A 23,602-nucleotide genomic window follows, 5' to 3' on the forward strand; every position below is an offset into this window, starting at 1 on the left:
TCATGAGGTCCGGGATGGGTGTCCCACCCTGGGAGGAGAAGTCAGCTCATGCCAGCGCAGCCACCAGCGCGGCGGTCCGAGCCGCCGGCAGGCCGGGGCGGGCGGGAGTCCCCGCTTTGCCCGGCTCAGCATGACCGACGGCTATTGGCTATTCCGGAGCTGGTTTCCATGAGGACTTTTTTTTTTTCGGTAAAAACATTGAACAATTCTGGATTCATCCCCATGTGGAGCGGGAAAAATTTTGAAATCCTGAACATTTTTGAGGGCTTAAAAACAATTTCCCACCCAGTTATAGCCACCAGTCTCATCAGGATGTGTTTGAAACCACTCCAGCAGGAGCTGAGCAGAGCTGGTCTCAGCTGGATACCGCTCTCGATGAGAAATGCCGTGGTCAGGGGTCATGTTTCTTCAGAAAAAAAGTATCTTCAATAGCTCAGGAAGTTATTAGTGTCTGCTAACAATAAGAGCTTTGGATTGATTCAATAGATGCTCATTTTAATTGTAAAATGCCAGTAATGAGAAATGTGCCATCCAATGACTCATTTTTCCCTTGTAAAAATTATTGGACATTTTTATTAGTTTTACAAATGACAGGACCTCGTATTTCTGAGAACACTTTATACAAGCCTTGCACAAGCCCACTCTCATAAAAGCGTGTCTGTGGTGACATCCGGAGCCACAAGAAGGGGAGCGGTAGAAAGGCCCAAAGTGGTGAGGACAGCCCACAAGTGGAACTGGCAGGACCGAACCCCAAGAGGGTGGGAAGGGGTGGATACAGCGCCGGAGACATGAGCTTCGGCGCTTCTTCCCAGCAGTGCCTTTCTGGAGAGGCACGGGGCAGACAGGGGGATGGGTGCCAGCCGGCGCCCGGAGGTCCGCCCGGCACAGAGCCCCGGCGTGGGGCAGCCGCACCGGCGCTGAGCGGCTGCCCGGGCGGGCGATGCGCCGGGCGCAGGGAGGGCAGGAGCCAGCCCCAGCTGGGTAGAGCTGAGCCGACCCAAGGTAAGCGCCGTCCCCAGCCGCGACCACTCTGCAGCCGGCAATGGGCAGAGCGGGACCACGCGACCTCCTCCTCTCCTGACGGAGACGCCGCTTCATGCCGTTAACCCCAGCACCCAGCTTTATCCATCTTGGCGTTATCTCTGCCGGCAGACAGCGGGGGCCCGGGGTGCACCAGGCTGACCACGGAGCGCGCCTGCCCTTGGCTTGCAAGAAACAAGATAAGGGGTCGAACGCGGCCAGGGAGCAGGGGCCAGGGGGCAGGGGGACATCCCGGACCCAGCCCGGATGCAGCGGCATCGCTGCTGGGCTGTGCGGCTGGACGGGGCTGGTGGGGAGCACCGACAGGGTGTCCCTCCTCCAGAGAATAGAAGAGCTGCTTTGGCCAGACCGTGCTCTTTTACAATATCCAAGCAATTTCCCATGGAGAATTAATTTGCGCAAGGGGAGAAAAAATTGTTTTAGGGCAATTCTCATTTCAGCATTTCATTTCTCCTCTCTTGTTGATATTATTTTTGGTTTTGTTTACATCTCTCATGGCAAGTCCTCTGTAATTCTGCGCGGTGTACCATGAGCTGGCATGATATGACATAATGCAAGAGCTGAGATAGCCTACTACTTCTATTTTAGTGTGGACGATATTTTAAACTTTATGTTATCCAGGAAATTTCTGAAATATTTGTCTTCATTCCAAACCAGAATGAAAACAATTTTTGAAATGTCGGAAGTTCCCGTGAAACAAGTAACGAAAGCTTCCAGCTCCGACGCTGCATGCGACAGGGCGGCTGTCGGGGAGGCCCCGGCCCCACGCGGGAGGGCGGCATCAGGCAGCGGGCAGCGGGGAGCAGGGAACGGGCAGCAAGCAGTGGGCAGCAGGCAGCAGGCAGCGGGCAGCATGCCTCTGCCCGTGCCTTGCTGCAGCCTGGCACGCATTTGCTTTCCAGCAGCATGACTGCAATTGTGCATTTAGGGCAGGGTTTTAACAGGAGGGATGGCTGGAGGAAGGGCACGGGGAGAACGCCTGGCACATCCCCCTGCAGGCAGCCAGCAGGCACAGGGACGGGGTCTGTTCAGACCTGACACATGCCACAGCCTCCCAGCATCGTCCAGGCTAGGAGCTGGGACAGGGAGCAGGATGTGCCGTGGTGCTGACACCAAGGGCAATGGGGACAGGCAGCTCTGCCACGAGCCCATGCAGCAGGCGCTGTCCTGCATCTCCCACCCCATCTGGGGCAGGACACGAAGCCGGGCTGGGACGGCTGTAGAAGTTGGGTCGTGGCAGCTTCCCCCGGTGCCATTGTTGGTTGGTGCAGTTCTGGGCCTGTCTGCGGGTGCTCTGCATGGGCATCAGTCCACCCAAAACCCCTGGGGCTGACGCCTTGCAGGGAAGGTTGAGGCTGTGTGGGGCACAGAAGCCACTCCAGCAGCCTCCCCACGCTCCAGGGCAGATGGCTTCCTCACACCAGGACATGCCAGGAGGGACCCGTGGTCGCTTTGTAAACCCTCTCTGGTTTGGGGGGCACCAGCCTGGGGAGGGAGAGGCTCAGCCGGCAGCCGTGGGGCTGCCGACAGGAGGGATCCGCTCCGAGCCACCAGCCCCAGTGCTGTATCTGCTGAGACTGAGCTGCCGTGGGACAGACAGCACTCTGCAGGGACCGCAGGAAGCCAGGATCCCCATATCCATGTGTCTGGGTGGAAAGTGTTGTCAGGTTCCTGAAGTATGTGCCTTTGCCTCTGTGCTGATACACTCAGTCCTCAGAGCTTTGTTTTGTGTATTCTGGGAACTGACAATTTGTAAAGACATGCTGCTGGGCTAATCCTCCATCAGCTCCTGGAGCAGAGACCAGCTGGGATCTGGCAGCTCTCTCCCTTCTTCCACTTCAGTCTGCTAAAACAGCGAGTGTCTCTGTAACCAGTAGCTTACAGGTTTTGACTTATACGCAAAGCAGAGCAGCAGCTTTCAGCAGTCAGCAGCCAGGACTGCACGGGCACGTCGTCCTCCTGTGCCAGCACGGCGACCTGCCGGATGGGCATGCCAGCTGTGCCAACAAGGTGCTGTGCGCCATGCTGAGTCCTGGGGGCGATGCCAGCCTTGGTGGTGAAATCATCTTGGCTCTCTCCTGGCTTCAGAGCCATTGTTATGCCCTGGAGATGCTCTTAGGGAAGGGAGCTCTTTCCACGGCATGGTTTGCTGTGGCTCCAGTCCACGAGCTAATGCATCAGGGAAGCAGTAAAATTAGACTCTAAAAAAAGGTACGTTCTGCTTTGTACGCAGGAAACCTCATACGCTGCACGTACTTTTAACAGAGAGCACAGTATCACTGTGAGTCTTGAACGAAGTTAAAGATCACTTGCGCTGTCTCCTCCGTTGAGCCCCCGTGTGCCAGCTCGGTGAGCAGCACGCTCCACAGCTGTGCTGGACAAGCACTGGGTAGACCACTAGGAATGGGGAGACACGTGCGCTGCCTCACTCAAGGGAGGTCTGGGAGAACAGGGAGGACTTGGATCTCCAAGGTGCTGAGATTTCACTGTGGCCAGGAGTTGGTGCGTAGATAGGTGCTGGCTGGCATCAACTCCCTGATCTTTCCCACCGGTTAGCAGGTAGTGAACATGGAGCTGGAACCAGTGTGCACTAATCCTGGGGCTGCCAGGGAGAAAGGCTGCACAGTGACATTCTCAGCGAGCCAGCTGTCAGTGGAGAATAAATAAAGCCCTGAGAGCTGCACTGTGCCCCAGGCTGCTGCATGCAATTTGGAGGAGTCAGAATAGCAGGATGCTGCTGTTAACCACTGGCGGCCCAAACAGACACCAGTGTCCCCACAGACTGGCTGGCTCGCTCCAGCCTGACCCCAGCTTGCCTGTGCCCACTTGCTCCTGATCCCAGCCAGTGCTGCTGCGGCTTGGTTTGGGGTTAGCCATGACTGCTGTAATGGGAGGGTAGCACGAGTGGTGCCGTTGGAGAGACTGTGGCGTACCCTGAAACGTTCAGTGCCTCTTTGCCGAAGTCCCGCTCTGACGGGACAGCCTGGGCTGCGCTGCCTGTCCTGGGCTGTCCCCCCCCAGCACACCGTGTGGAAGCTGGCAGGAGAAACCTGCCCGCAGAGCTGTATGTGCTGTGCCCATCGCTGGAGTGCCCCTGTGCTGGGTTTGGGATTGAGGTCCTGGGGCTGTGCCCATGACCCCATGGTCCAGCTGGCACAATAGCTGCCCCGTCCATCGCTTCTTGGGCTGTATCTGGAAAAGGCAGAGCCTGGGGGGGCACGTAGCCGAGGGACCAGCTCTGCGGCACAAGGGCACCTGCCCTAGGTCACCCTAGACGCCAGTGTCTGAGCAGGGACCTGGCCTGCCCCAGTTGTCCCCCTGCTCCCAGGTATGTGCTGTGGGGGCACAGTCACCTGCCAGGTGGGAAATCTGCTGCTGGACAGGACCAGCGCGCGGCTCGGCTGGGGTTCGCCCTTCGGAAAGATGGGCAGTTTCTCTGCACAGTGGGAGGGTGAGGCAGGGGTAAAGGGACAAGGGTCCCTTGCCCATTGCCCCCATGGTACAGAGCTGCCCCCGCAGTGCAGAGGGGCCCCTGTGGGCAGGGGGTGCCCTGGGGAAATGTGGGAGCTGGGCGTCCGTCGGGCTCATCCCTGGAAAATGGGATCATCCTGCAGCCCTCCGTGGGAAGGTGCCATTCCTCTGCCTGTAAAGGGCCTGTAATTTTCAAGAAAACTCATTTTGAAGCTGACTGAAGTCTGTCAGAGCAAATTAGTTGCAGTTTCAGCTAGCCACTTGTTTCTGGTTTAACCCTGGGAAAGCAACTGGGCTACAAATGTTTACCTTATGAGGTAAACCATCAATATCCTTGAAACTTTGATTAAAAAAAATACTGGACTAGAGCATCTTGTGGGTTTCTTTTTTTTTTTTTTTCCCCTGATTCGTTTCACAATATGCCAGAAGCATGGCTTGAGTTAGGGCTTTGGCAGGGGCTTTTATCATGATGGATATAGTGGAGGATAGAAAAGAAATTTGGTTATCAGAGGATGCCAGAACTCAACTTCCTAGCACATACATTTAATAATGCAAAAGTTCTCCTTTAAAGGTCTCCTTAGAACAAATCCTAGTCATCACAAAATCCATGGAGATAAATTAAATTACATTTTAATAGTGGAGAACTCATTCCTGGGCCGGGCGCAACAGTGAAAGTATGTTCTCTCTTAGACAAAAGTAGCCTCATCTCCCATCAAAAATCTGAATGTTACCATATGAAAAACTTAATTGGAAATAAAACCCTGGAGCTCCCAGGGCAGAGGCACTACGAGAGGCTGTCACGGCTGTGGTAGCTTTCTTGCCGACATTACAGTCACCAGAGCATTATTATTCTCCCCCCTTGTAAATGAAAAGGTATCTCGAAGAGACAGCATCTAATATGCATTTGCTGGAACTGCATCGGGAAGCAGCCGGCCACAGACAGCTTTGTCCAGCATAAACCTAAGCTCTTCCTCAGGGAGCAAAGATGCAAAGCAAGGAGAAGCACTGCACTTCCTCACACGCTTCGTGTGCTTCGGAGCCCCACAATGGGCTCTGATAGTGCCTGCTCTGCCGCCCAGCCCGGCTGAAGCATTCTTGCCTTTGCCTAGGATCATTGTTTTCTGCTTTGCCATCTTTTAAAGCCAGGCTCAATCCATTCTCTTCTTCACGCTGTCATCTTGAAGATATTTAAAACGCGTACAAACGCTTCCCGTGCAGACACAGATATTTAAAGTGGACGGCGTGTGCAATAAGTGCTGCAGTACAGGGTGATGTGGGGTGATGCGGGGTGCAGGCTGGGCCAGCCTCACTTCGAGGTCCTGAGAGATGAACACTTCCAAAAACTGAAAGAAAGGGGGGAAAAGGCAGAGAGAGAGAGAGAGAGAGAGAAGAGCTGCCGCAGCTCTTCTGCTCATCCCTTGGGCTGAGCTTCAGGCCTGCTGACTGGGGCTGGGCTTGCCCCGTCATGGCGGCCGTCCTGCCCTTCACTTCCTCGTCTTCCCCTCGTCCTCCCGGTCTCGGCATCCCCCTTCCCCTTGCCCCAGCCCCAGGAGCGTGAACACCCGCTCTCCGCCCTGTCTCCTCCATCCCCAAAAGCAGGGCCCGGCCCCCCGCGCTCCCGGCCTCCTCCCTGCAGCTCCCCGCAGCGCATGGGGCTGGGCCTTGCTCCTCTCAATGTCTGTACAATTACCAAAATCCCTCGGCAGAATTAGCTCCTTGCAGAGCACTGCATTCAATTAATTATATAGTTTAAAACACAATACGTAGACATATCCCATCCACACCAGTAAAGCGTTTGGCTCCACTGGAAATCTCTGAAGAGCCGCAGTGCAGCAGAAGGCAGGCCGTGCGCACAGGCCTAGCCGTGCTTCCTCGGCGTAGTCACGGGGGATAGTCTTTAATTGTAATTAAAATAATTATAGGTGTACTGCAAACATCTCGGAGAGCACAGCGGAGCGAGCACATTTCTACAGCTCTTGCTGCACAAGGGTCCCCTCAGTGCAGGTTTTCAGCTGATTTATTTGGGCTGGTCTCAGTACAGCAATATTCCTATCTGCCAGCGTGGGCCTGGACTGACATGTGCGGCTCCCTCCCCGGGGTACGTGTGTCCGCCATTAGTGGGGACACAGGGACAGGCACTATTCACCCTCCAGTGCTGCTTCGGTACAAGCCGGAGCACCGGCACCAGTGCGGGTCAGCGGGAACCTCTGTCTCACGCCTGTGGGGGTCCCAAATTGCCCCAGGGTGCCGAAGCCACCTGAGGGTCCCCAAACCACCCCAGGGTCCCTCCTGCCGGCAGCACACTCTCAGCAAGCGCACGGCTGGGGTGGCAAGGAGCTCAGCCAGGTGCTCTGCCTGGCCCCAGCCACTCCTGGGCTCCATGTTGGTCCCAGAGCTAGCCCAGCCAGCCATGGGTCTCCGCTCTCGCTGCTGCAGGTTACTGACGGGGGGACTCGGGACTCCCAAGGTCACCAGCCTGTGTCCCCATGCAGCCGTGGGAGCCCGCAACAATTACAAGCTTCCTGCGTGTCCTTCCTCTGGGGTTTTGTCACACATGATGTCTCACATCTGGGATTCGACCAGTTGGTGGGGATGGTAGTGCTATTTCCATGTCAAGCTGTAGCTTTTTTACCCCCAGCCGTTTCAGGGCTTACAGCTATTGTGTGGTTTTTTTAATGTTGCAAGAATTTATATTGGGAAAAAAGTGCCTTTTTTTTTTTTTTTTTTTTCTTTTCTCAATGCCTTGGGAAATGTCATCCAGCAGGAATGTTCCCAAGAGTTGCTCGTGGCTGAGAGGAGGATGGGCTCGAGCAGGGCCCCGCATGCCCAGCTCCCGTCCCTCTGCCCAGCCTCCTGGGACTGGCTCTCTGGGCTGTGGCTCCCTCCCTTGGGCACCCCATCCCTGCTCCCCAAACTCTGCCCCGTGCTCCCTGGGAAGCGGAGCCAGCCTGGCCCTCTGGCAGCACCAGCTCCTGCTCCGCCGCTGCTGGGTGCAAGAGCAGCGGAGGCAGAAGGGAGGGGGCAGAAGCCTGGAGAGGGACAAGCTGTCCAGAGAGCTGCTCCTGCTGCAGAGGCTCTCAGTTTTGTGTCCTCTTGGCTGTGCCAGTGGTCTCTTCCACTTCCAGCTCTGGACGGAGTTACAAGAAATGCTGGAAGTCCCAGCCTGTTGGGCTTTTACGCAGTAGGGAACGGATAAACTCGGAGAGAGACAGCAGAGAGCAATGCCTGGGGCCACGCGTGGGGTAATGCTTGGGGCAATGAGCAGGGCAGTGCAGTGTACGAGCCCCAGCCTGCCCAGCGCTTGGTGCGAGGAGCGTGGCAGCCCCAGCTGGGCCGGGGCTGGGAATGGAGCCGTGGCCTCCTTGCCATAACGCTGCCATCCCCCCCGATGATAGCAATGCTGGGTAAGAGCAGCAAGGCACTTGTGCTTCAGCGCTGGGGGGATGGCTCCACCTTGCAGGTGTGAAGTAAGGTGACCTGCCCTGGGACTGATACAGGGATGGGGCAGGCACTGGCTAGTGGGAGCAGGCATGGCTTGGCTGTGGTTGTTGTGTATGGCCTGATGACAACACACCTCAAAAATCCAGCCCCAAGAGCAGGTACCAAGGGAAAAAAAATAATAAGGAGAAAGAAACAGCAAGGAGATGCCAGTCTGCATCTCCTTCTCTTCTGCCAGTCTCCAGAGTGGCCCTCCACCCTCCTGCATGGAGGATGCTGGGGGTTGCAGGTGGAGCCGCTCCTTAGTGGGACCCCCGTGCCCAGGGTGCCCCCATCATCCCAGCACCACTGCCCTCCTCCCCGGCCTCAGAAGTTTTGTAGAGAAAATTTTACAGAAAAAATTGTAGCAGCTCCTGCCTCTACAAACACAGTGTGCTGCTGTCCCTGCCAGAGCTCAGTGCTGGTTTGCCTCAAGGAATCTGTGAGATCCGTCCTGCTGTGATCTGTAACAATATTGGGATTAAATTAGCTTCCCTGAGCTGCAGAGGGGTCAGTGTGTGAGGCCCCCTGGTTAATCCAGCAGGCCAAAGAGAACAGAAGCCTCCCTGCATTGGGAAAGGAAAACAACGGGGTCTGTTTGCAATCCGTGGAGCTAATTCAAACAGCATTCCTCAAACAACAGGGGAAAAGGGCCTTCGAAGCAAATGAGAAAGGAGCATTTCCCAACATGCGCATAACATCGCTCCTTGGAAAGAGGCAAAATGTCCAGCCTGCACGGGGTGCGGTGTCAGAAAACCTGGCAGGCGTGAAAGAGAGATCCTGAAAAGCAGGGTAGGTCACTGGGGCGCACACACAAACTCTGCCTCCCTGCCCCATGCCTGGTGAGCACAAAGCAAATCGTTCTTGCCAGGCCCCTCTTGACCTGCCCATGCGGGCGCAGAGGGTGCAGGCAGGCTGCCTGTGCCACGTCTGGGATGGGATGGGATGGGATGGGGCATGCGGATCTCGCTCCTCCTTCACCCACAAAGATCTTACGCAGAAGTAATTTTCACAGCTCTGCAGCTCACAGCAGCTCAGCACCAAACCAGGGTGACCTTCCTGGGGACACTCCCAGACGGAGACATGCTTCCCGGCATGGACTGCTGCCAGGCTGCCAGAGCCGCCCCCTCCAAGCAAGGCCAGTGAGCAGCGCTGTCCGGCCCAAAGCCCAGGCTTTCTTGCTCTGCCCAGAAGAAGAGGCATGCCTGGGTGATCCTATCAGAAAGTCAGCTCCCCTTCCTTTCGCTCCCACATCTCCCTATGGAAGGCATGATCCTACGTGCCCCTGTGCCTGACCCCCCAGCGTGGCTTGTGCAGCCTGTGTCAGGAACTTGATAGTTGTCTTTGCAACCAGAGCAGTTGTTTACGCAATAAGTTAGGCACTTGGGATAACTGTATTACCGGGGACTGAGGACTGCAGGTGTTCAGATATTATTAAAAACAATTGCCCATGCTATCAATCATTCTGCAGGAGATAAGCCTTCTGAGAAGCAGACCTCTGTGTCCACACAGGGAGCAGAGAAGCAGCACACCACAGGTTGAGTTAGGAGAGTCAGAGACAACTTTAGCACATTCTTGCTTTCCTTCTGCTTCCTCGGCGAGCGTCTTTTTTGCTTTTTGCTTATGCTGAGATATTATCAAAGGCTGATGAGGCACCAGGGATGAGTAATGCATCCTCTGTGCCAGCTGAGAACTTGTAGGCACTGGTACCTGCCTCTGCACACAGGGTTAATGTTGAGGGTGCAGAGCCCTGGGTCTGACAAAAGCTGCGGTGCTCAGCGCAGGAGCTGCTGGGTGCAGACCCGCTGCCTGTGCCCCAGGGCCCCCCCGCCCTCAGCTGCATCCAGAGGCTGAGGGACGCGGCTCCTGGCAGGAGGCAGATCAGCCCCAGCCTGGAAGTCCCCGTAGTCCCCGGGCAGGGTGGGCTTTCCGTGGAGGAGAGGCCTTTCCCCTGGCCAAGAGAGGCAGAAGGGGATGCAGGGCAGGAACCGGGGAGGGGTGAACTCAGACCAAAAATTGGCAGGTTTTTAATGGGGGGTGGAACCTTGAACAGTTGGCTGGGGTTGGCGCTTCCTCTGCAGGAACGGGGGAGCGAGGGTCTCCCCTCAGCTTTGTGCACAGCAGGACATGGAGCCTGGCTGGGGAAAGGCTGGAGCCGAACGGGCAGGGTGGCCCAGGCTGGGTGATACCTGTATATGCAGGATTAGACCTGCTGCTTGCTTTTCCACCTAATGCGACCAAAACTGGTGAATTCAGGCAGCCTTTGTCTGCTTTGGGAACGTCCCACTGCCCCTTTTCCCCCGGGCTGCCGGGCACCTGCTCGGCAAGGACTTCTGTGGGTAGCAGGAAAAATCTCCCAAGTCAGCAGCTCTGCTTTCAATCTGGAGCCACTTGGCGTTTTTACCCTGCTAAAAAATGGAATTTCATGTCCTTTTGTACAGGAAAGAAACAGCCGGTTTAGGATTAATTTAGGATCAGCCTCAACAGCCATTAGCTAAAGAAAACCAAAACGGTAAATTAGCTGCCTGTCAGAAGGGGAAGAAATGTGGGACTTGATGCTGGATTTATTGTGGAGGGTGTTAAGGCAGGATTTAGTGTGATTTACTGTCTTCTGCAATGATACCTTCTAACACCAGGGAGCTGGCAAGCACATCTCCTTTGCCTTCAGTCAGATATACTGCTCTGTTCACTAATTACTGATGTGTCCGGTAGCCCTGTTCTTGCAGCTGGGTTTGTCAGCATTTCCATTATAGAGGTCTGTCTTTGGGGTTTATTGCTCAGTTACAAACATTTGCTCCAGACTGAAACTTGATCTACAGCTGCCAACTGGAGTTGCAGTGGTCTGAGAGAGATTAGAAAGAAAAAGGTTTGGCTATTCAATGCAACCATAAAATACAAGATCCTTAGTTCATTAGATTTTTCACTTTTGCAGTGAACTAAGTGATTTTGTCCCAGGGCAACATTTGATGGTACTTCAGAATTTCCTAGTATAGAAAGTAAAAAAGCTCCAAATATAAATAGGTCTTTAATATGGAGACTTCCAACAGTGACCGCTTAGCATCTGCCCAATATTCAAAACACATTCACTAATGCTCCTGTGAGATAGCAATGATCTCAGAAGATATCGTTTATGAGTAGGAAACTAGGGACATTTAATGAGGTGCCAAAGAAAATTCAGGATGAATAAAACTTCCATATACATGTACATTAACACAAACACAATGCAAAGGAAAAGCTGCGTAAATGGCGAATTTTCCTTCTTGCCTGCTCTGGGTTACTTTACATCTTTGTGTTCATACCTGCCCCCACACAAGCGCTGTGCAAAGCAGAGATGATTGCAAGTGTGTGAAGAACACAGATCCATGAGACTCTCCAAACCCCAGTGTGTCTGGAGGGCCGCTCTGTGCCACATCCTGTACCCTAGCCCTCCTCTTCCTCGGCGCTGCCAGTTCTGGACCGAGTCCCACAAAGCGCTCTAGGGCTCGTGCCAGCAACTGCCGGGGATGCTCAGGGACCCATCGTTGGTGGGGGCTCCTGGGCAGTGGATTATCGAAGCAGACCTGCCCTGGCCGCCAGCAAGGGACCCAGGGGAGGATTCGGGACCCACTGTAGAGCCCGTCACGGCCTTTGGAAGAGCCTGCGCCCTCCGGCTTCCAGCTAGGAGCCCTGCAAGCTTGGGGAGGATCAAGTGAAGATAGTGCTGCTTCTCATTGCTTCAAGACTTTTGTAAGCACTGCAGGGTGACTCACCCTGCTTGGCACAGGTGTCTCACCCATCAGCATGTCGTCCTGTGATGTCCCTAGGAACACTTGGAAGCCAAGACAGAATTTTACTCGTTATACAAGAATTATGGCATCTGCTCGAGTGGATCTTACACCTAAAATAAATACTGAAATGTGTTCAGATAGTTGGAGAAGCTGACGCACAACAGGGGGAAGGTAAAGATGGAGCATTCAGTGCATCTCCTTCTGCAGCTCCCCAACTCCTACCTATTGCAGGTCACTGGTTTGAGCTTTAAGGAAACTACCTCGTGGTATGGCCGAATAACCTTCATGCAGAGAGTTTAGGAGACATTGCCATTGATTTTTGCAGCACCCCTCAAAAAGCAGAGCCTGCACATTACCTTCAGCCGGAGAAAGCCAGAGGCAATTGGACAAGGAAAGCGTTAGAGAGCGGCAAGCTTTCTGTCTGAGATTCCCAAGAGCGGGAAGGTGAACGTGAAGAAGCAGCAGCCTCCTCCCCAGCTGCAGAGGCTGAGAGCGCAGGTCGCTCAGCAAAGCAGGGAGAAGACGTACTACATCCTCATGTACTGAGGGTGATGGTCTTAAATGGTAAGGAAGGGAGGATGGGGCAGACATTGCCATCCCTCCCACCACGACCTTGTGTCCTCCCAAGCCCACCCTTGGGTGGGAGTGGGCCCCGACCCTGCAAAGCAGGAACGTGCGACCTGCCCGTGCCCCCCCGGCCTCTCAGGGGCCCCGAAGGGAAGCCACGACCCTCCCCAGAAGACTGCTGGGATCCATGGGGCATGGCGCTCCGAGGGGGTGGCCAGCAGCTTGCCACACAGCCGTGCCCCTGGGACCACCCGCTGGGGCACCAGGGCTCTCGGCAGAGCCCCGTGACCACAGGCACCACATCAGCCCCACAAGAGCTGGGGACAAGGGTCAGTCACACGCAGGGACCTGCTTCTGCCAGCCACACAGCACTGACGACTGCTCAGCAAGCAGGCAGGCGCCGATGCCTGTTTATGGCTTGTACAGAGAGACACCGGTGCAGGGTCCAGCACGGCTCCATGGCCGTGTGCCCTGGGAACACCAGCTCCCCGCTTGAGCCTCCCGGTGCGGGGGGCAAGAGAGGGGATGGGGGTCCCCTGCACTTCCCCACGGGCTCCCCTGGGGCTGGGGCTCTTCTGCTTCCTCCATGGGGGACAAGCAGGTTGGGGCTGCCCGCTGCCGAGCGCGGCCGGGTTGGAATGGCATCGCACACCAGAAGGCTGGCGAGGGCGAGTTGCCAGATGCTGCCCGGGCTGGATCCTGCTCAGCCCGCCAGGCACGGTGGACCTCGGGGAAGGTGCCTGAGCCCTCACCATTCCCCTGTGGGCCTGTGCGAAGCAAGGGTCCATCCCGCGTCCCTCCTGGCCACCCCAGTTAAGGCAGAGAAGGGAAGGGGAGCTGGCGATGGCACGGGGAGGAGAGCTCCTGGGCTGCTCAGGTGTGATGGAGGGCAGGTATCCCTGTGCAGCCTCACCGCAGTCACGCTGTTTTCCTGAGCGTGAGCGTTTCCTCCAGCTGCACAGCCAGAGATCGAAAAAGAACCAGGCTTTCGAGCTCTTCGCCTTAGTGCCTTCCCCCCTCCAGAGGATAATAAGCTGCTTTTAATATTTGACATGTTTATTAACAGATGCAGTTGTGACAGCTGATGACTTCATATGCCAGTTACCACTGAAATGTTAGTAATAACTCGGAATTAACTGTCATAAATAAAAAAGACTACAAAGACAACTAGATGGTGTGTCACTGCAGTAATTTACTGAGACCCCGTTGGCTCTGGATGCAACGCTGGAAGGTCCTTTGTGGAGCTCCAGTCCGGGTTTTGCAACAGTCACAATATTTTGGCTGGATATTGTCTTAGGAGGTGGTACTAGTGGGGTGGAATTCCCTCATGCAGGAGTTTGCACTAGATGCCTTTACAAAGCTGGATACTCTGGTAATAATAATAATAAAAAGCCCCTACCCGGTGGATGGGGATGGAGTCTACGGCATTGAGACCAGGATTTATTAATGTGCAAATTGCTCTGATATGATCACATACTTTCTGCTTTGCATACGCAGGGAGCAGCGTGGGCTGATGGAGTATGAACTAGCCTGGGCGATCTTTACGAGCTGAAAGCCTGCACATCACAGAAGGGTTTGTTTCTCTGCGCAAAACCTGGGAAGCTGTTAGAAACCTGCTTTAAAAAACAAGTGAACAAAATACCCAGACCCAAACGCACCAGACTTCTCCATGAACTCGCCATGAATATATTTTTCATTTTTTTTGACAGAAACGTGCATGTAACTTTCTCTGGAGGAACCGAGGATTTTTGTAGTTGGTCTTGTAGTATTTTAAAACTGAGAAACCAGTAGAGTCTTTTCAGCAGTGATGAGGGAGTGACAAGTCAGAGGTAAGGGTTTCAGAATGCATGTTTGTTTAGATGAAGCTTTTGCAATGTGGGCTGCTAATGAGGAACGCAAGCCTTGTCAGCATCCGACTTGCGGGTTTGCCTTGTGCAATGTGGATAATGAGTTCAGACAATGAAAGCTGTGAGAAATCACAGCACGATCTGTTAGGATCCCCGTCTCCCCCACCCCCAAGGTGCGTGGGGCTTTGCAGGGAAGCTGGGCTGCTGCGTGCTGTCCCCTGCCACTGTTTTACCTTCCCAGACCTGGGAAGGGGACACGGAGAGCTAGACACAATATTGATCAGTTCGCTGGAGCTTGTTGCTGATACTGGACCAGCCCCAGGGTCCCGCCGGCCGCAGCGCAGACACCGAATGCTGCGCAGCGGGCTGCAGTGCCCTGCCTGCTTTCCCACTGACTTCCAGAGACGGGAGCGTGCCCGAGCTGAGCAATGAGGGGACGAGGCAGTTAAGCAGTTGCTCTCAATATTGTCGCGGCTGTGCCTAACTCAGCCTCCTGCAGAGAACGGCACCCATGGGGGCACGGCAGGCAGCCGGAGAGTGCGGGGTAAGTACGTACTCCCTGAGTTTTCGGATGGGGGATCAGTGGGGAAATGGTTAACAGCGATCATGGTAATAATTAGACATCCGTGTTAACACCCCATGCTGATGTGCAGGAGAAGTGCTGCTGGGCTGCCGAGCCTGTGGGTTAGCGAGGGCTTGGGGCTCGCTGCAGCGCACTCCCGCAGCGTGGCAGGGATGCAGCTCCCCAACAAGGGTTTGGGTCAAGGTGATGTTTCGGCCGCCGTCCTCCTGGTCCCCTGCACCGACTGAGCCAGGGTGCTGCCAGACGTGGGTGCGGGCAACTGCGGAACGGTCACCCCTGGACTGCTGGGGTTTCTTGTAGGCTCAGGCGTGTGCGTTCCTTTGAATGGCCCTGGAGTGAGGGGGTGTTCAGGTGACGCAGTTTGGGTTTGAAGGGGTGTCTTACAGTAAAAGGCATTAAAGTAGGGTAATACTGGCAGAAGCAAATGTTGCACGACATGGCAGGCATGGAGCCTTCACTCTCCTGCACAGGGGTCGGCGTACAGTACCAGTGCAAAACCTCCTGCCACCTGAAGGAAGGTCCGTGAACTTGGGGCAGTGCTTACAGTGCTGTTTGTGGTGGCCAGGTTTATGCTGAGATCCCATGGGGACCCAGCACTTGCAGTGAAACATATGCCTGGAGTGTTCTCCAGTTTGAATGATTTTGTCCGAAGTCCATCCATGACCCTGGAGCAGGTGAGATCCTGACTGCCCGATCATCTCATCCCCCCTGCGGGGCCAGGGTTGCAGAGGCTAGGTGGGAGGACGGTGGCAGCACGGTGGGCCTGGGAATGCCGGTGCTGCGACAAGCCTGGAAATCACCCTGGAAAAAAGGCTCATTTCAGCTGGATCAGCTTCCCAGCCCTGGCGCGGCTGCTGCGAGAGCAGCAGCACCACCCGGAGGGACACAGCAGGGAGCAAGCTGGGGGTGCAGGGGCATGGATGTGACCCCCTGCACGCAGCCAAAATAAGCCGGCTGAGCCAGCGCGCGCAGACAGAGGCAGATCAGAGAATAAATCCCACGTTTCCATCACCCGAGCTAGGCTTGAGCTGGCAGAGCCGCTCTCTGCCTGCACTACAAGGCCATGAGACTGCAGCGAGCACCAGAGCTGGGGGTCAGGTCAGCCTCCCCTGGCCTGTGAGAATGGCCCTGGGGTGGGAAAGTGGGGACCACGCAGCGAGAGGTGAAGGGACCAGCCGGTACAGATACCTTCCCCGTGGCTGCACGAGGGCGACGCGCTGTCTCCCCGAGGACAGAAGTGCCTGTCTTGCCTGAGACCCTGGCAGACACAGAGACACCCTTCCAGCTGTACCCACCAACAACCTGCCTCCGAGGATGATCCTCTGGGATTGCAGCTTCCCCGCATGGTCCTGTGCAGCCAGGTGGCGTGGGCCGGCTGCAGGGTGTCCTTTATTGCAAGCTCACACCGGGGTCCCCCTGTTCTGGTGGTGCAGGTTGCTGTCACCCCTCAGAAAGGCAGAACTCATGTGCTTGTGCCAGGCTTGCAGCAAAGGCTAGTCTGGAGAAAACTCAGGCTGCCCTGCTCACTCCCTCCATCCCTCCCACCAACTGAAGCCCTGATGCCCAAAGCTGGTTGTTTTTCCCAGTTGTGTTTTCTTCTGCTGCTCTGCAGGGCTCAGGTTTCCCAGGCAGTGACGTTTCGGTGGGAGAGCCAGTGTACCGGGAATCCCTGCAGGAAGCTCACACTTGGCAGACGCTTCCTTTGCACATGGCCAAGCAGAAAGCCCCAGGTGCTGTTTAGGGTCTTTGCCCCAGGCTTCATCGCTGCTTTTGCCTGGAGAAGCTGTTTAGCACAGTGGCTTGCGACTCACTAGGCTGCTGTAAGCCCTGGCTTTAAAAAGCCTGCATTTAGAGTCAGTTGCGGAAGGTTGCTGTAAGTCCTTGTTTGGTCACACTTACACTGTAATAAGAGGGGAATTGGGTTTGAGCTGAATGTGTGCACACTTGTGTAGGATGAGAGCCTTAGCAGCCCTGGCTGTGCTTCCCATTTTGCATTAGACCCCCCTGCTCCCCGCACATTCAGGGTCTCCAGGAGCGGGGGCTGTATGCTAACATGGTGTGTATCCGCTCTGCACCTCCCAGGGAATCTGCTGAGCACGTCGCTGCACGGCAATAGGGCCTTTAGGGTTGTTGAGGAGCCCTTTTGATGGAAGAGCGAGGGTTTTGGTGCCCTGGTCTGCATTGCTCTGAAATGGACTGTTTTGCAATTTCTGGTCTGAAATTTGCTTTGGTTGCTGCTGTTCTAGTGCCTTTTGTCCCTGGTTGGCATTTGGTAAGTGAGTTCTTGAACTGTAGGAAGCTTAAACCTACCTGACATCGTACCTAACAGAAATAGGATTGCTTTTTCTGCAGCTAAATCCCCAAGCAGCTTCCCGGTCTGTGGTACTGGAGCTATGCCTGCCGGGACAACTCCAGTGTGTTTTCAGATGCTGCTCTGTTTTTGTGGAGAAGCAGCACACACCGAGCCTGCAGCCTGCTTCAGGGCTTCGCTGCTTCCTTCTCCTCCAGACCAGTACACCGCCTCTCTGCGCTAGGAAGAGGGTGATTGGAAATCCCCCAGTAAAAAATTTCCTGATGTTTTACAATGCTGAAGCACAAGCGCTCCCGGAGAGAGGCCTGTGGCACTATTAATCGCAGCATTACTTGGAGCAGCTACTGTGCTGGGCACTGCACAGGGTGGGCGAGGAGCTGGTGCTGAGTGGAGTGGGGGGCTGGAGCCGGCGGGGAGACTGGGGTGCTGCCGCTGCAGGGCTCCGGAGTGACTCGACTCCCTGCTGCCAGACTGGGGCAGTGGGGCGGCCACGGGCAGGAGCCTCTCCTTGGCGTATTCCCCATTAGCGGGTCACAGCACGGCTCCGCAGATCCGGGGAATGCAGTGCAGAAGCTGGTGGAAGGAGTCAGACCTCAACAATGCTGTGGAGAACTCTGCTGCCAGATTGTTTTTTATTATTTTATTTTTTCAGTGAAGTTTATGGGTTAGGGATTTTGCAGAACTTGGCACTCGGATATAATATCAAATGAAGACCTTCTGGTTCGGAAATTTGACTTAATGCAGCCTTCTTTTATTGCTTCAAGGATTAAGCAGAACAAAGTGGCTCTGCATGTGCATGTGCAGAGATGTTTGCAGGCTGGAGGCGCGTGAGACACCCTGTGGCAGTCGCGATGACCGAGCCGTGCGTACGTGGGACCTTCTTCCGTGGAGGGTTTCACAGTGCCGCTCACGTAGCTTTAGCACTGTCTCTGCCTTGCTGACAGGGAAACACCGCTCGGAAAGACAGCAAGGCTTTCCCAAAGAGAGTGAGGGCCCCCAAACCCGCTACCTGCAGCACCGTGCTGCCTTCCTCCTGCTGTAGAGCAGACAGGGAGCTCCGGCCATGGGGGGTCACCTAGTGCAGGCAGAGCAGAAACATTGGGTTCGGGGAGCACCAGCACTGCGGGCGCATCTCTGTGTGCCTGTAAAAAAGGAACGATGGTGCCGCAGGGCTGAACGAGCTGCCTGGGGTGCCCAGGCAGATGGGATGTTGCTGGTCCTGCAGCACCCCAGCTTGCAGCGCCTGTGCAGCCCTCATCCACTGCCTCCCCCTCCTGCCCGGAGAGGTTTTGTGCTGAGGCAGCCGTGCAGCCGGCACAGGGCATGCAGCCGGCCCCAAACCGCTCTTCGGGGCCACCCCTTTGCCCCTCTCCCTTGCTGCTGCCCGTGGAAGTGAGCTCTGGGGATAGCCTCTGACCACGCGTGGATGAGGCTCCCGCTCCGCACTGGCTGGCACTCGCCTCCCCAGGGCTGGTTCCTGACACCCGTGTCTCCTGGCAGGCGCCGGGGGAGCGAGGGAAGATGTGTGCTTCAGAGCTCGCTGGCTCTGCTCCCTCGCTGGGCTGGGGAGCCGCGCAGCCACACCTGGGGCTGCAAGCTTTAGATGTCTCGGGGAAGCTTTGCCTGCCGGAGACTTTTGCCAAGGTAGGGCAAGGCATGCAGAGAGATAAACGCGTGTGTGGGCTTCTGCTTGTTTGAAAGATGCCTCCTCTCCTGCTGGCTATATCCCACCTGTTGAGGTTCAGCCGTGCTGCAAGAGCGGCTCGGCCGCTCTCCGGGGCAGGGCTGGACTGGGGAGGGTGCGGGGGGGCTCATGGTGGCAGCGGTGCCTCCTGGTGCAGGGTGCAGGGTGCAGGGTGCCGCGCCAGCATCGCCCCGTCCTACTGCTGCTTGAGACTGGCCCGGGGGCTTTGGTGGGAGCTGGGGAGCCGTTCCACCCTCGGATGGGATGGCTGGTCCCGGTGCCAGCCTGCAGGAGCACGTTTCCCCCCACCCCTGAGCAGTCTCCTTTATCTCCCCGCTGGTACCTGCTGGGATTTGTCCCCCCGCAGCCCTCCTCTGGCTGGCTCAGACACAAGGCAGCAGCTCATAGCGCCGGGAGCAAGGGCCGCTGCATGCCCCATGGACGCCATCCTCGTGCGTGGCCCCACTCCCCTTGGCAGCCCACTCTTGTTTCCTCCTCCTCTTCTTCCTCCCCTTCCCCTCCCAGCGCCTCTGATATCCGGGTGCCATTATCCTTATTTGACAGGCTTGTTGAAAGTTGACACAAAGGCAGGTTGGGGAATCTGCCGGCAGCGTGGAGCTGGCTGCTGCCATAAACAACCTCCCCGGAGCTGGACTCTGCCTGCCCTGGGGCTGGGAATGGCTTGGGGTCATTTGTCGTGGGTGCTGTCCCCCATGCCCGAACTGCCAGGTGCGGGGCTGGGAGGGTGCTGGGACCAAACAAACCAGGGTGAAACCCTGCAAAAACCGTGACTCCTTCTGCAGGCAAGGACATTTCTGAAACCTGTTCTCCTTGCATATTCGCACCCCGTAAGCAGACTACCAAGGTGAAATTCAAATTTTCTATCTTGCTCCAGGACCTGGAAGCCCAAATTCCTCTGCATTCATAGCTGATGTCCAGCTGGCTGTTGGCAGCCGACCTGGCAGTTCCCAGGGGTTCATTACTGCTGCTGCTGCGATCGGACTTGTCCTGCCTCCAGCCCTCGCACAAGCATCTGGTCCTTCTCTCTCAGACTCAGTAAACCTTTGGAGAGCCCGTTTACATTACGGAAAGCCTGATACATTCAGCAAGAGGCAATATATCAGCAATTTAGTTATTGAGGATTAGGTCTTGAATATCCCGGGGATATAATGTTGGTCTTTCTCACCTTGCATGTAGGAGGACTAATGGTAAATTATCTGGATGGTTTACATTTTCTGGTTTGCATTGGAGCTCCCAAGGACTAATTTATCCTGATTGAATTGCAAACAAGGCTTACTGTCATCTCAGAAGCAGGGGCCAGGTCTCTCCATAAATGAATTCAGAGCAATTCAGGTTACCCCAAATTCTTCCTGTCGATGGGATAATGGCATAAATCCTGCTAATGTTTAGACTGGAAATTGTTTGCAGCAACCTGAGCTTGACTGATGGCTGCAATAGCAGAAAGAATCATAATTTGTGTCCTGAGGTAAGGGTGGGAAGAGCTGGAAGCCCAGCCCTTCTGCGGCAGCGTCTGCTGGTGGGCATGCCGCAGACACCGTGTGCTTGCAGGGAGGTTTTGAAACATGAGGATGGTACTAGTGACCCGCCTTGGCACTGGCTTTTCAGCATCCAGGATGCCAGTAGCTTTTCTGTGCTGAGTGGGCAGCTGTGGCCGGAGGCCCAGGCTCTCTTTGGGCCACAAAGCAAGGAAACAAGGAGGAAAAAGTGTGTGTTCGTCTGGTTTGTGTTGTGGCCTCAAGGTTTCCCATGGCACTTCCCTGCCCTTGCACTGAACAAGCCCTGAGAGATGGGGTATGTGGCGGCGGCATAAGCTTCACGCTGGCTCTTGGCACGCTGGGGCTGTATTTGCTCCCTAAGAATATCCCCGCTGCTGTCCCCGCACTGAGGGGACTTTGCCTAAACTGTGAGTGTTGTGTAAACACTGCAGGACGCGGAGCGGGTTCAGCCTGTACTTCCTGCGAATGCACTTCACCTGCAAAGCCGCCGTAATTAAGAACAAGGGGCAGCCAGGCCGGGATGGTGGCACCGTGCTCCCTCCAGCGCAGCTGGCGCTCTGTGCTAATTTGGGGAGAGTTTGGGCCGTGCTGTACTGACGCTGCCCTGCTCACACCAGCTGGCATCCCCGGGGTCCTCTGGCTGTGCCGTGCCGTACGTTGCCATACTGTGCCAGGCCATCCGTCCGGAGGGTCTGGCTGCCTGTGCTGCCTCACCCCGGCGCAGGGGAGCCCCGTGCCATGCCCAGGTCTCTGCACGTGAGCACGGTGCGGAGGGAGGCTGCGGGGCTGGGGTGGGATCCCCTCCCGGCACAGCTCTCTGCTCTGGTAAACACTCCCAACAGCCCAGCTTAAGCACTTGACAGTGTTTATAAAGCAGCTTGCAGCAAACAGACTTGGAAGTGCAGAACAAGTTGGTGTTTACACAAGCAACTAATTATTTATTTGAAAATCCTGTGGATGAGCTGCGGGCTGTAACGACAAGCACATGGGGAGCGCTGTGCTCCTGCCCCAGCAGCGCTCGGCAGAGTCGCGGCAGGGACACGGTGAAAAGTTCAAGGCTATCGGGGCAGGAGGACGATGGCAGCGCTCTGCAGCGCCTGATGGCCTGCAGGTCTCGCCGGCACACGTGAGCCAAAGCTGCCATGAGCTGCCCGCTCCAGGGCACATCTTGGTGTCGAGGCACGTGCTGCTACAAGGTCCAGCGGTACCTGGGTCACATCTCCTGGCAGCAGCTGACTCAAGATGCTGCCAGCCCACTACGGCTGCTGTGGGCAGCCCTCTCCGTTCAGGTATTTTGCTGCCATAGCCATAACCACCCTACATCTGGGCCAGAGCAGGGGATCTGCTCCGGCCGGTGGCACCTCAGCAAGTCCCCCACCCCACGGCGGGCACGGAAGGGGGCCGGCACCACGGAGCCCGTGTCCATCCCGCAGGCAGCGCGCGGGCTGCAGCCGGGCTTCGTTCCAGCACCATCATCACTGGCCATTTGGGGCATCGGCGATTGCGCAGTTATTATAAAGGGATTAAAACCATTTTCTGTTTCATTTGACTTCACAGAGTGAATGTTGTCGCCTTTATTCCCACACAATGGCAGCCGTTGGCAGGGCTTCACTCTGCCAGCTGCAGAGAGAAGAGCGTGGCCCTGCCTGGCAGTGCCAGAGTTCTCAGTGCAGCCCCGGAGGTCGCCATTCCTGCACGCCAGCCACAGGGCACATGGAAAACCACCTCCCAGGTCATTTCCCGGGGGAGCAGCAGCCCTGCCTGCACTGCCTCTCCCCTGGAGTCGGGCACCACAGCCAGCAGGAGCAAGGTCTCGGATGCTCCAGGGCAAGGATGGGGCACGCAGCTGCTCCCGGGCTGGCTGCACCTGGAGTCCTGCGCGCTGGGCTGCCATCCGGCAATTTCCCGCTGCACTGGGCTTCCCTTTGCTCTCCAAGAAGTTCATGCGGAACAGTTGGTTGGTTGCCCAGCCTGTCCTCCCGGCATTGCCGTCTCGTCACCCTGTCCTGCCACACACGTCGGGCAACTCACCGCTGCTGCTTGGCAAGGGTAGCGCGGCATGTACGGCCGCCCTTGCTGCCGAACGCCGGGCTTCCTCCACCGGCAGGGCCGTGCGAGAGCCAGCGAGCCCACGGCAGAGCAGCTCCTGCGCTCGGTCCCGCTCGGCACTGCCTCTGCCCACGCAGGCAGCGCTGACCCTTCCCTGCCACTCTGGGGGAGTGGGAGCTGGGAGGTTTGGAAATTCCCTCCGAGCAGAAACACGGCGTTTCGGGCGGCTCGCGGGATGATCCCGCCCCGTCCCCAGACAGCCCCGTCTCTGGCTTGGGACTGCAGGCTCGCTTTCTGCTTGGCTCGACTACCAGCCCCAGAGGTGCCCACTTGATGGGAAACATCTTGTGCACTTGGCAGTCTGCAGAGGCCATCTGCTACTCGAGGAGGGGAGGCCGAGGGGGACTGGCACTATTTTAAACAAGTTACAGCTATAACCGTATGCAGCATCGGCAGATGGCAAAGCTGCGTTAGGCGTTTCTACGTGTGCTAACTGTTATTAAGCAACGCAGTGGCTTGTGGATAAGGTTGGAGGGCGATTCGCCCCACGCCACTCCGGGTGCCACCATCTGCCCGCACCCCTTGCGTGCCGCTCCCCCGGTTTGCTCCACGGCTTCCGCGCTCGCCCGCCGCAGTGCCGAGCCCAGCCGTTAACGGGAGAGATGTCAACTGTCAAGTTAATCTGTTCTCCTCTTCCTTTGCAGTTCCTGCGAGTGCATTTGGAAACTGCAAGCAGCTAACGCTCGCTGCCAGAGCCCCCAGATGGGACTAGAGCCAAGCTCCTGTGCTCCTTACGGGGATGAAGGTAGAGCCATGTTACCTGCTACCTAAGCTCGCTGTTGCTGATGTAGTTTGTGGATATGGTCCCGTACCAGGTTTTGTGCACAGACTCTCAGCTCTGATCCTGCCCGAGACGTTTTAGCGGCCGCAGAGAGATCCCCAGCTGTGGAGCGGGCTCCTCCGACCACCCTGCGACAGAGGGGCTGCAGCGCTGGAGAGTTACTATGCAGCTTGGACTGTTTGTGGTGGTGGTTTTTCTAAGCTCGATGGATCTCACAGGCAGCAGCAAAGTGGTGAAGGGCAAGAGGCAAAGACGAAGTATGTATGAAATGCTTTTCTTCTCTACTTCTTCTCGTGATGCTGTACAGTTTGTGCAGACGGTGAACGTGAATGTGAAAGTTGGTGAATGTCTTACCGACGCAGAGAGCTGGGCAGAACCCGGGGTGCCCCACGAGCCTCCGCAGCTCCCTGAGTCCCGCTCCCACGCAGAGACGTGCACTCCCCTGTC

The 23,602-nt window shown here is 56.3% G+C and overlaps 1 protein-coding gene across 1 annotated transcript in view; it reads left to right on the plus strand.

Annotated features, from left to right (window-relative positions):
- The first annotated feature begins 788 nt into the window (after window positions 1-788).
- RSPO1 (R-spondin 1) overlaps window positions 789-23,602 on the plus strand; it is a 30,988-nt gene continuing 8,174 nt past the window's right edge. Inside the window, 3 exon segments of the mRNA XM_049821221.1 lie at window positions 789-1,002; window positions 23,019-23,068; window positions 23,071-23,119. Of these exon segments, the coding sequence (XP_049677178.1) occupies window positions 789-1,002; window positions 23,019-23,068; window positions 23,071-23,119 (313 nt within the window).

This window comes from Accipiter gentilis, chromosome 17 (assembly GCF_929443795.1).
Source record: "Accipiter gentilis chromosome 17, bAccGen1.1, whole genome shotgun sequence".
Lineage (NCBI taxonomy): Eukaryota > Metazoa > Chordata > Aves > Accipitriformes > Accipitridae > Astur > Astur gentilis.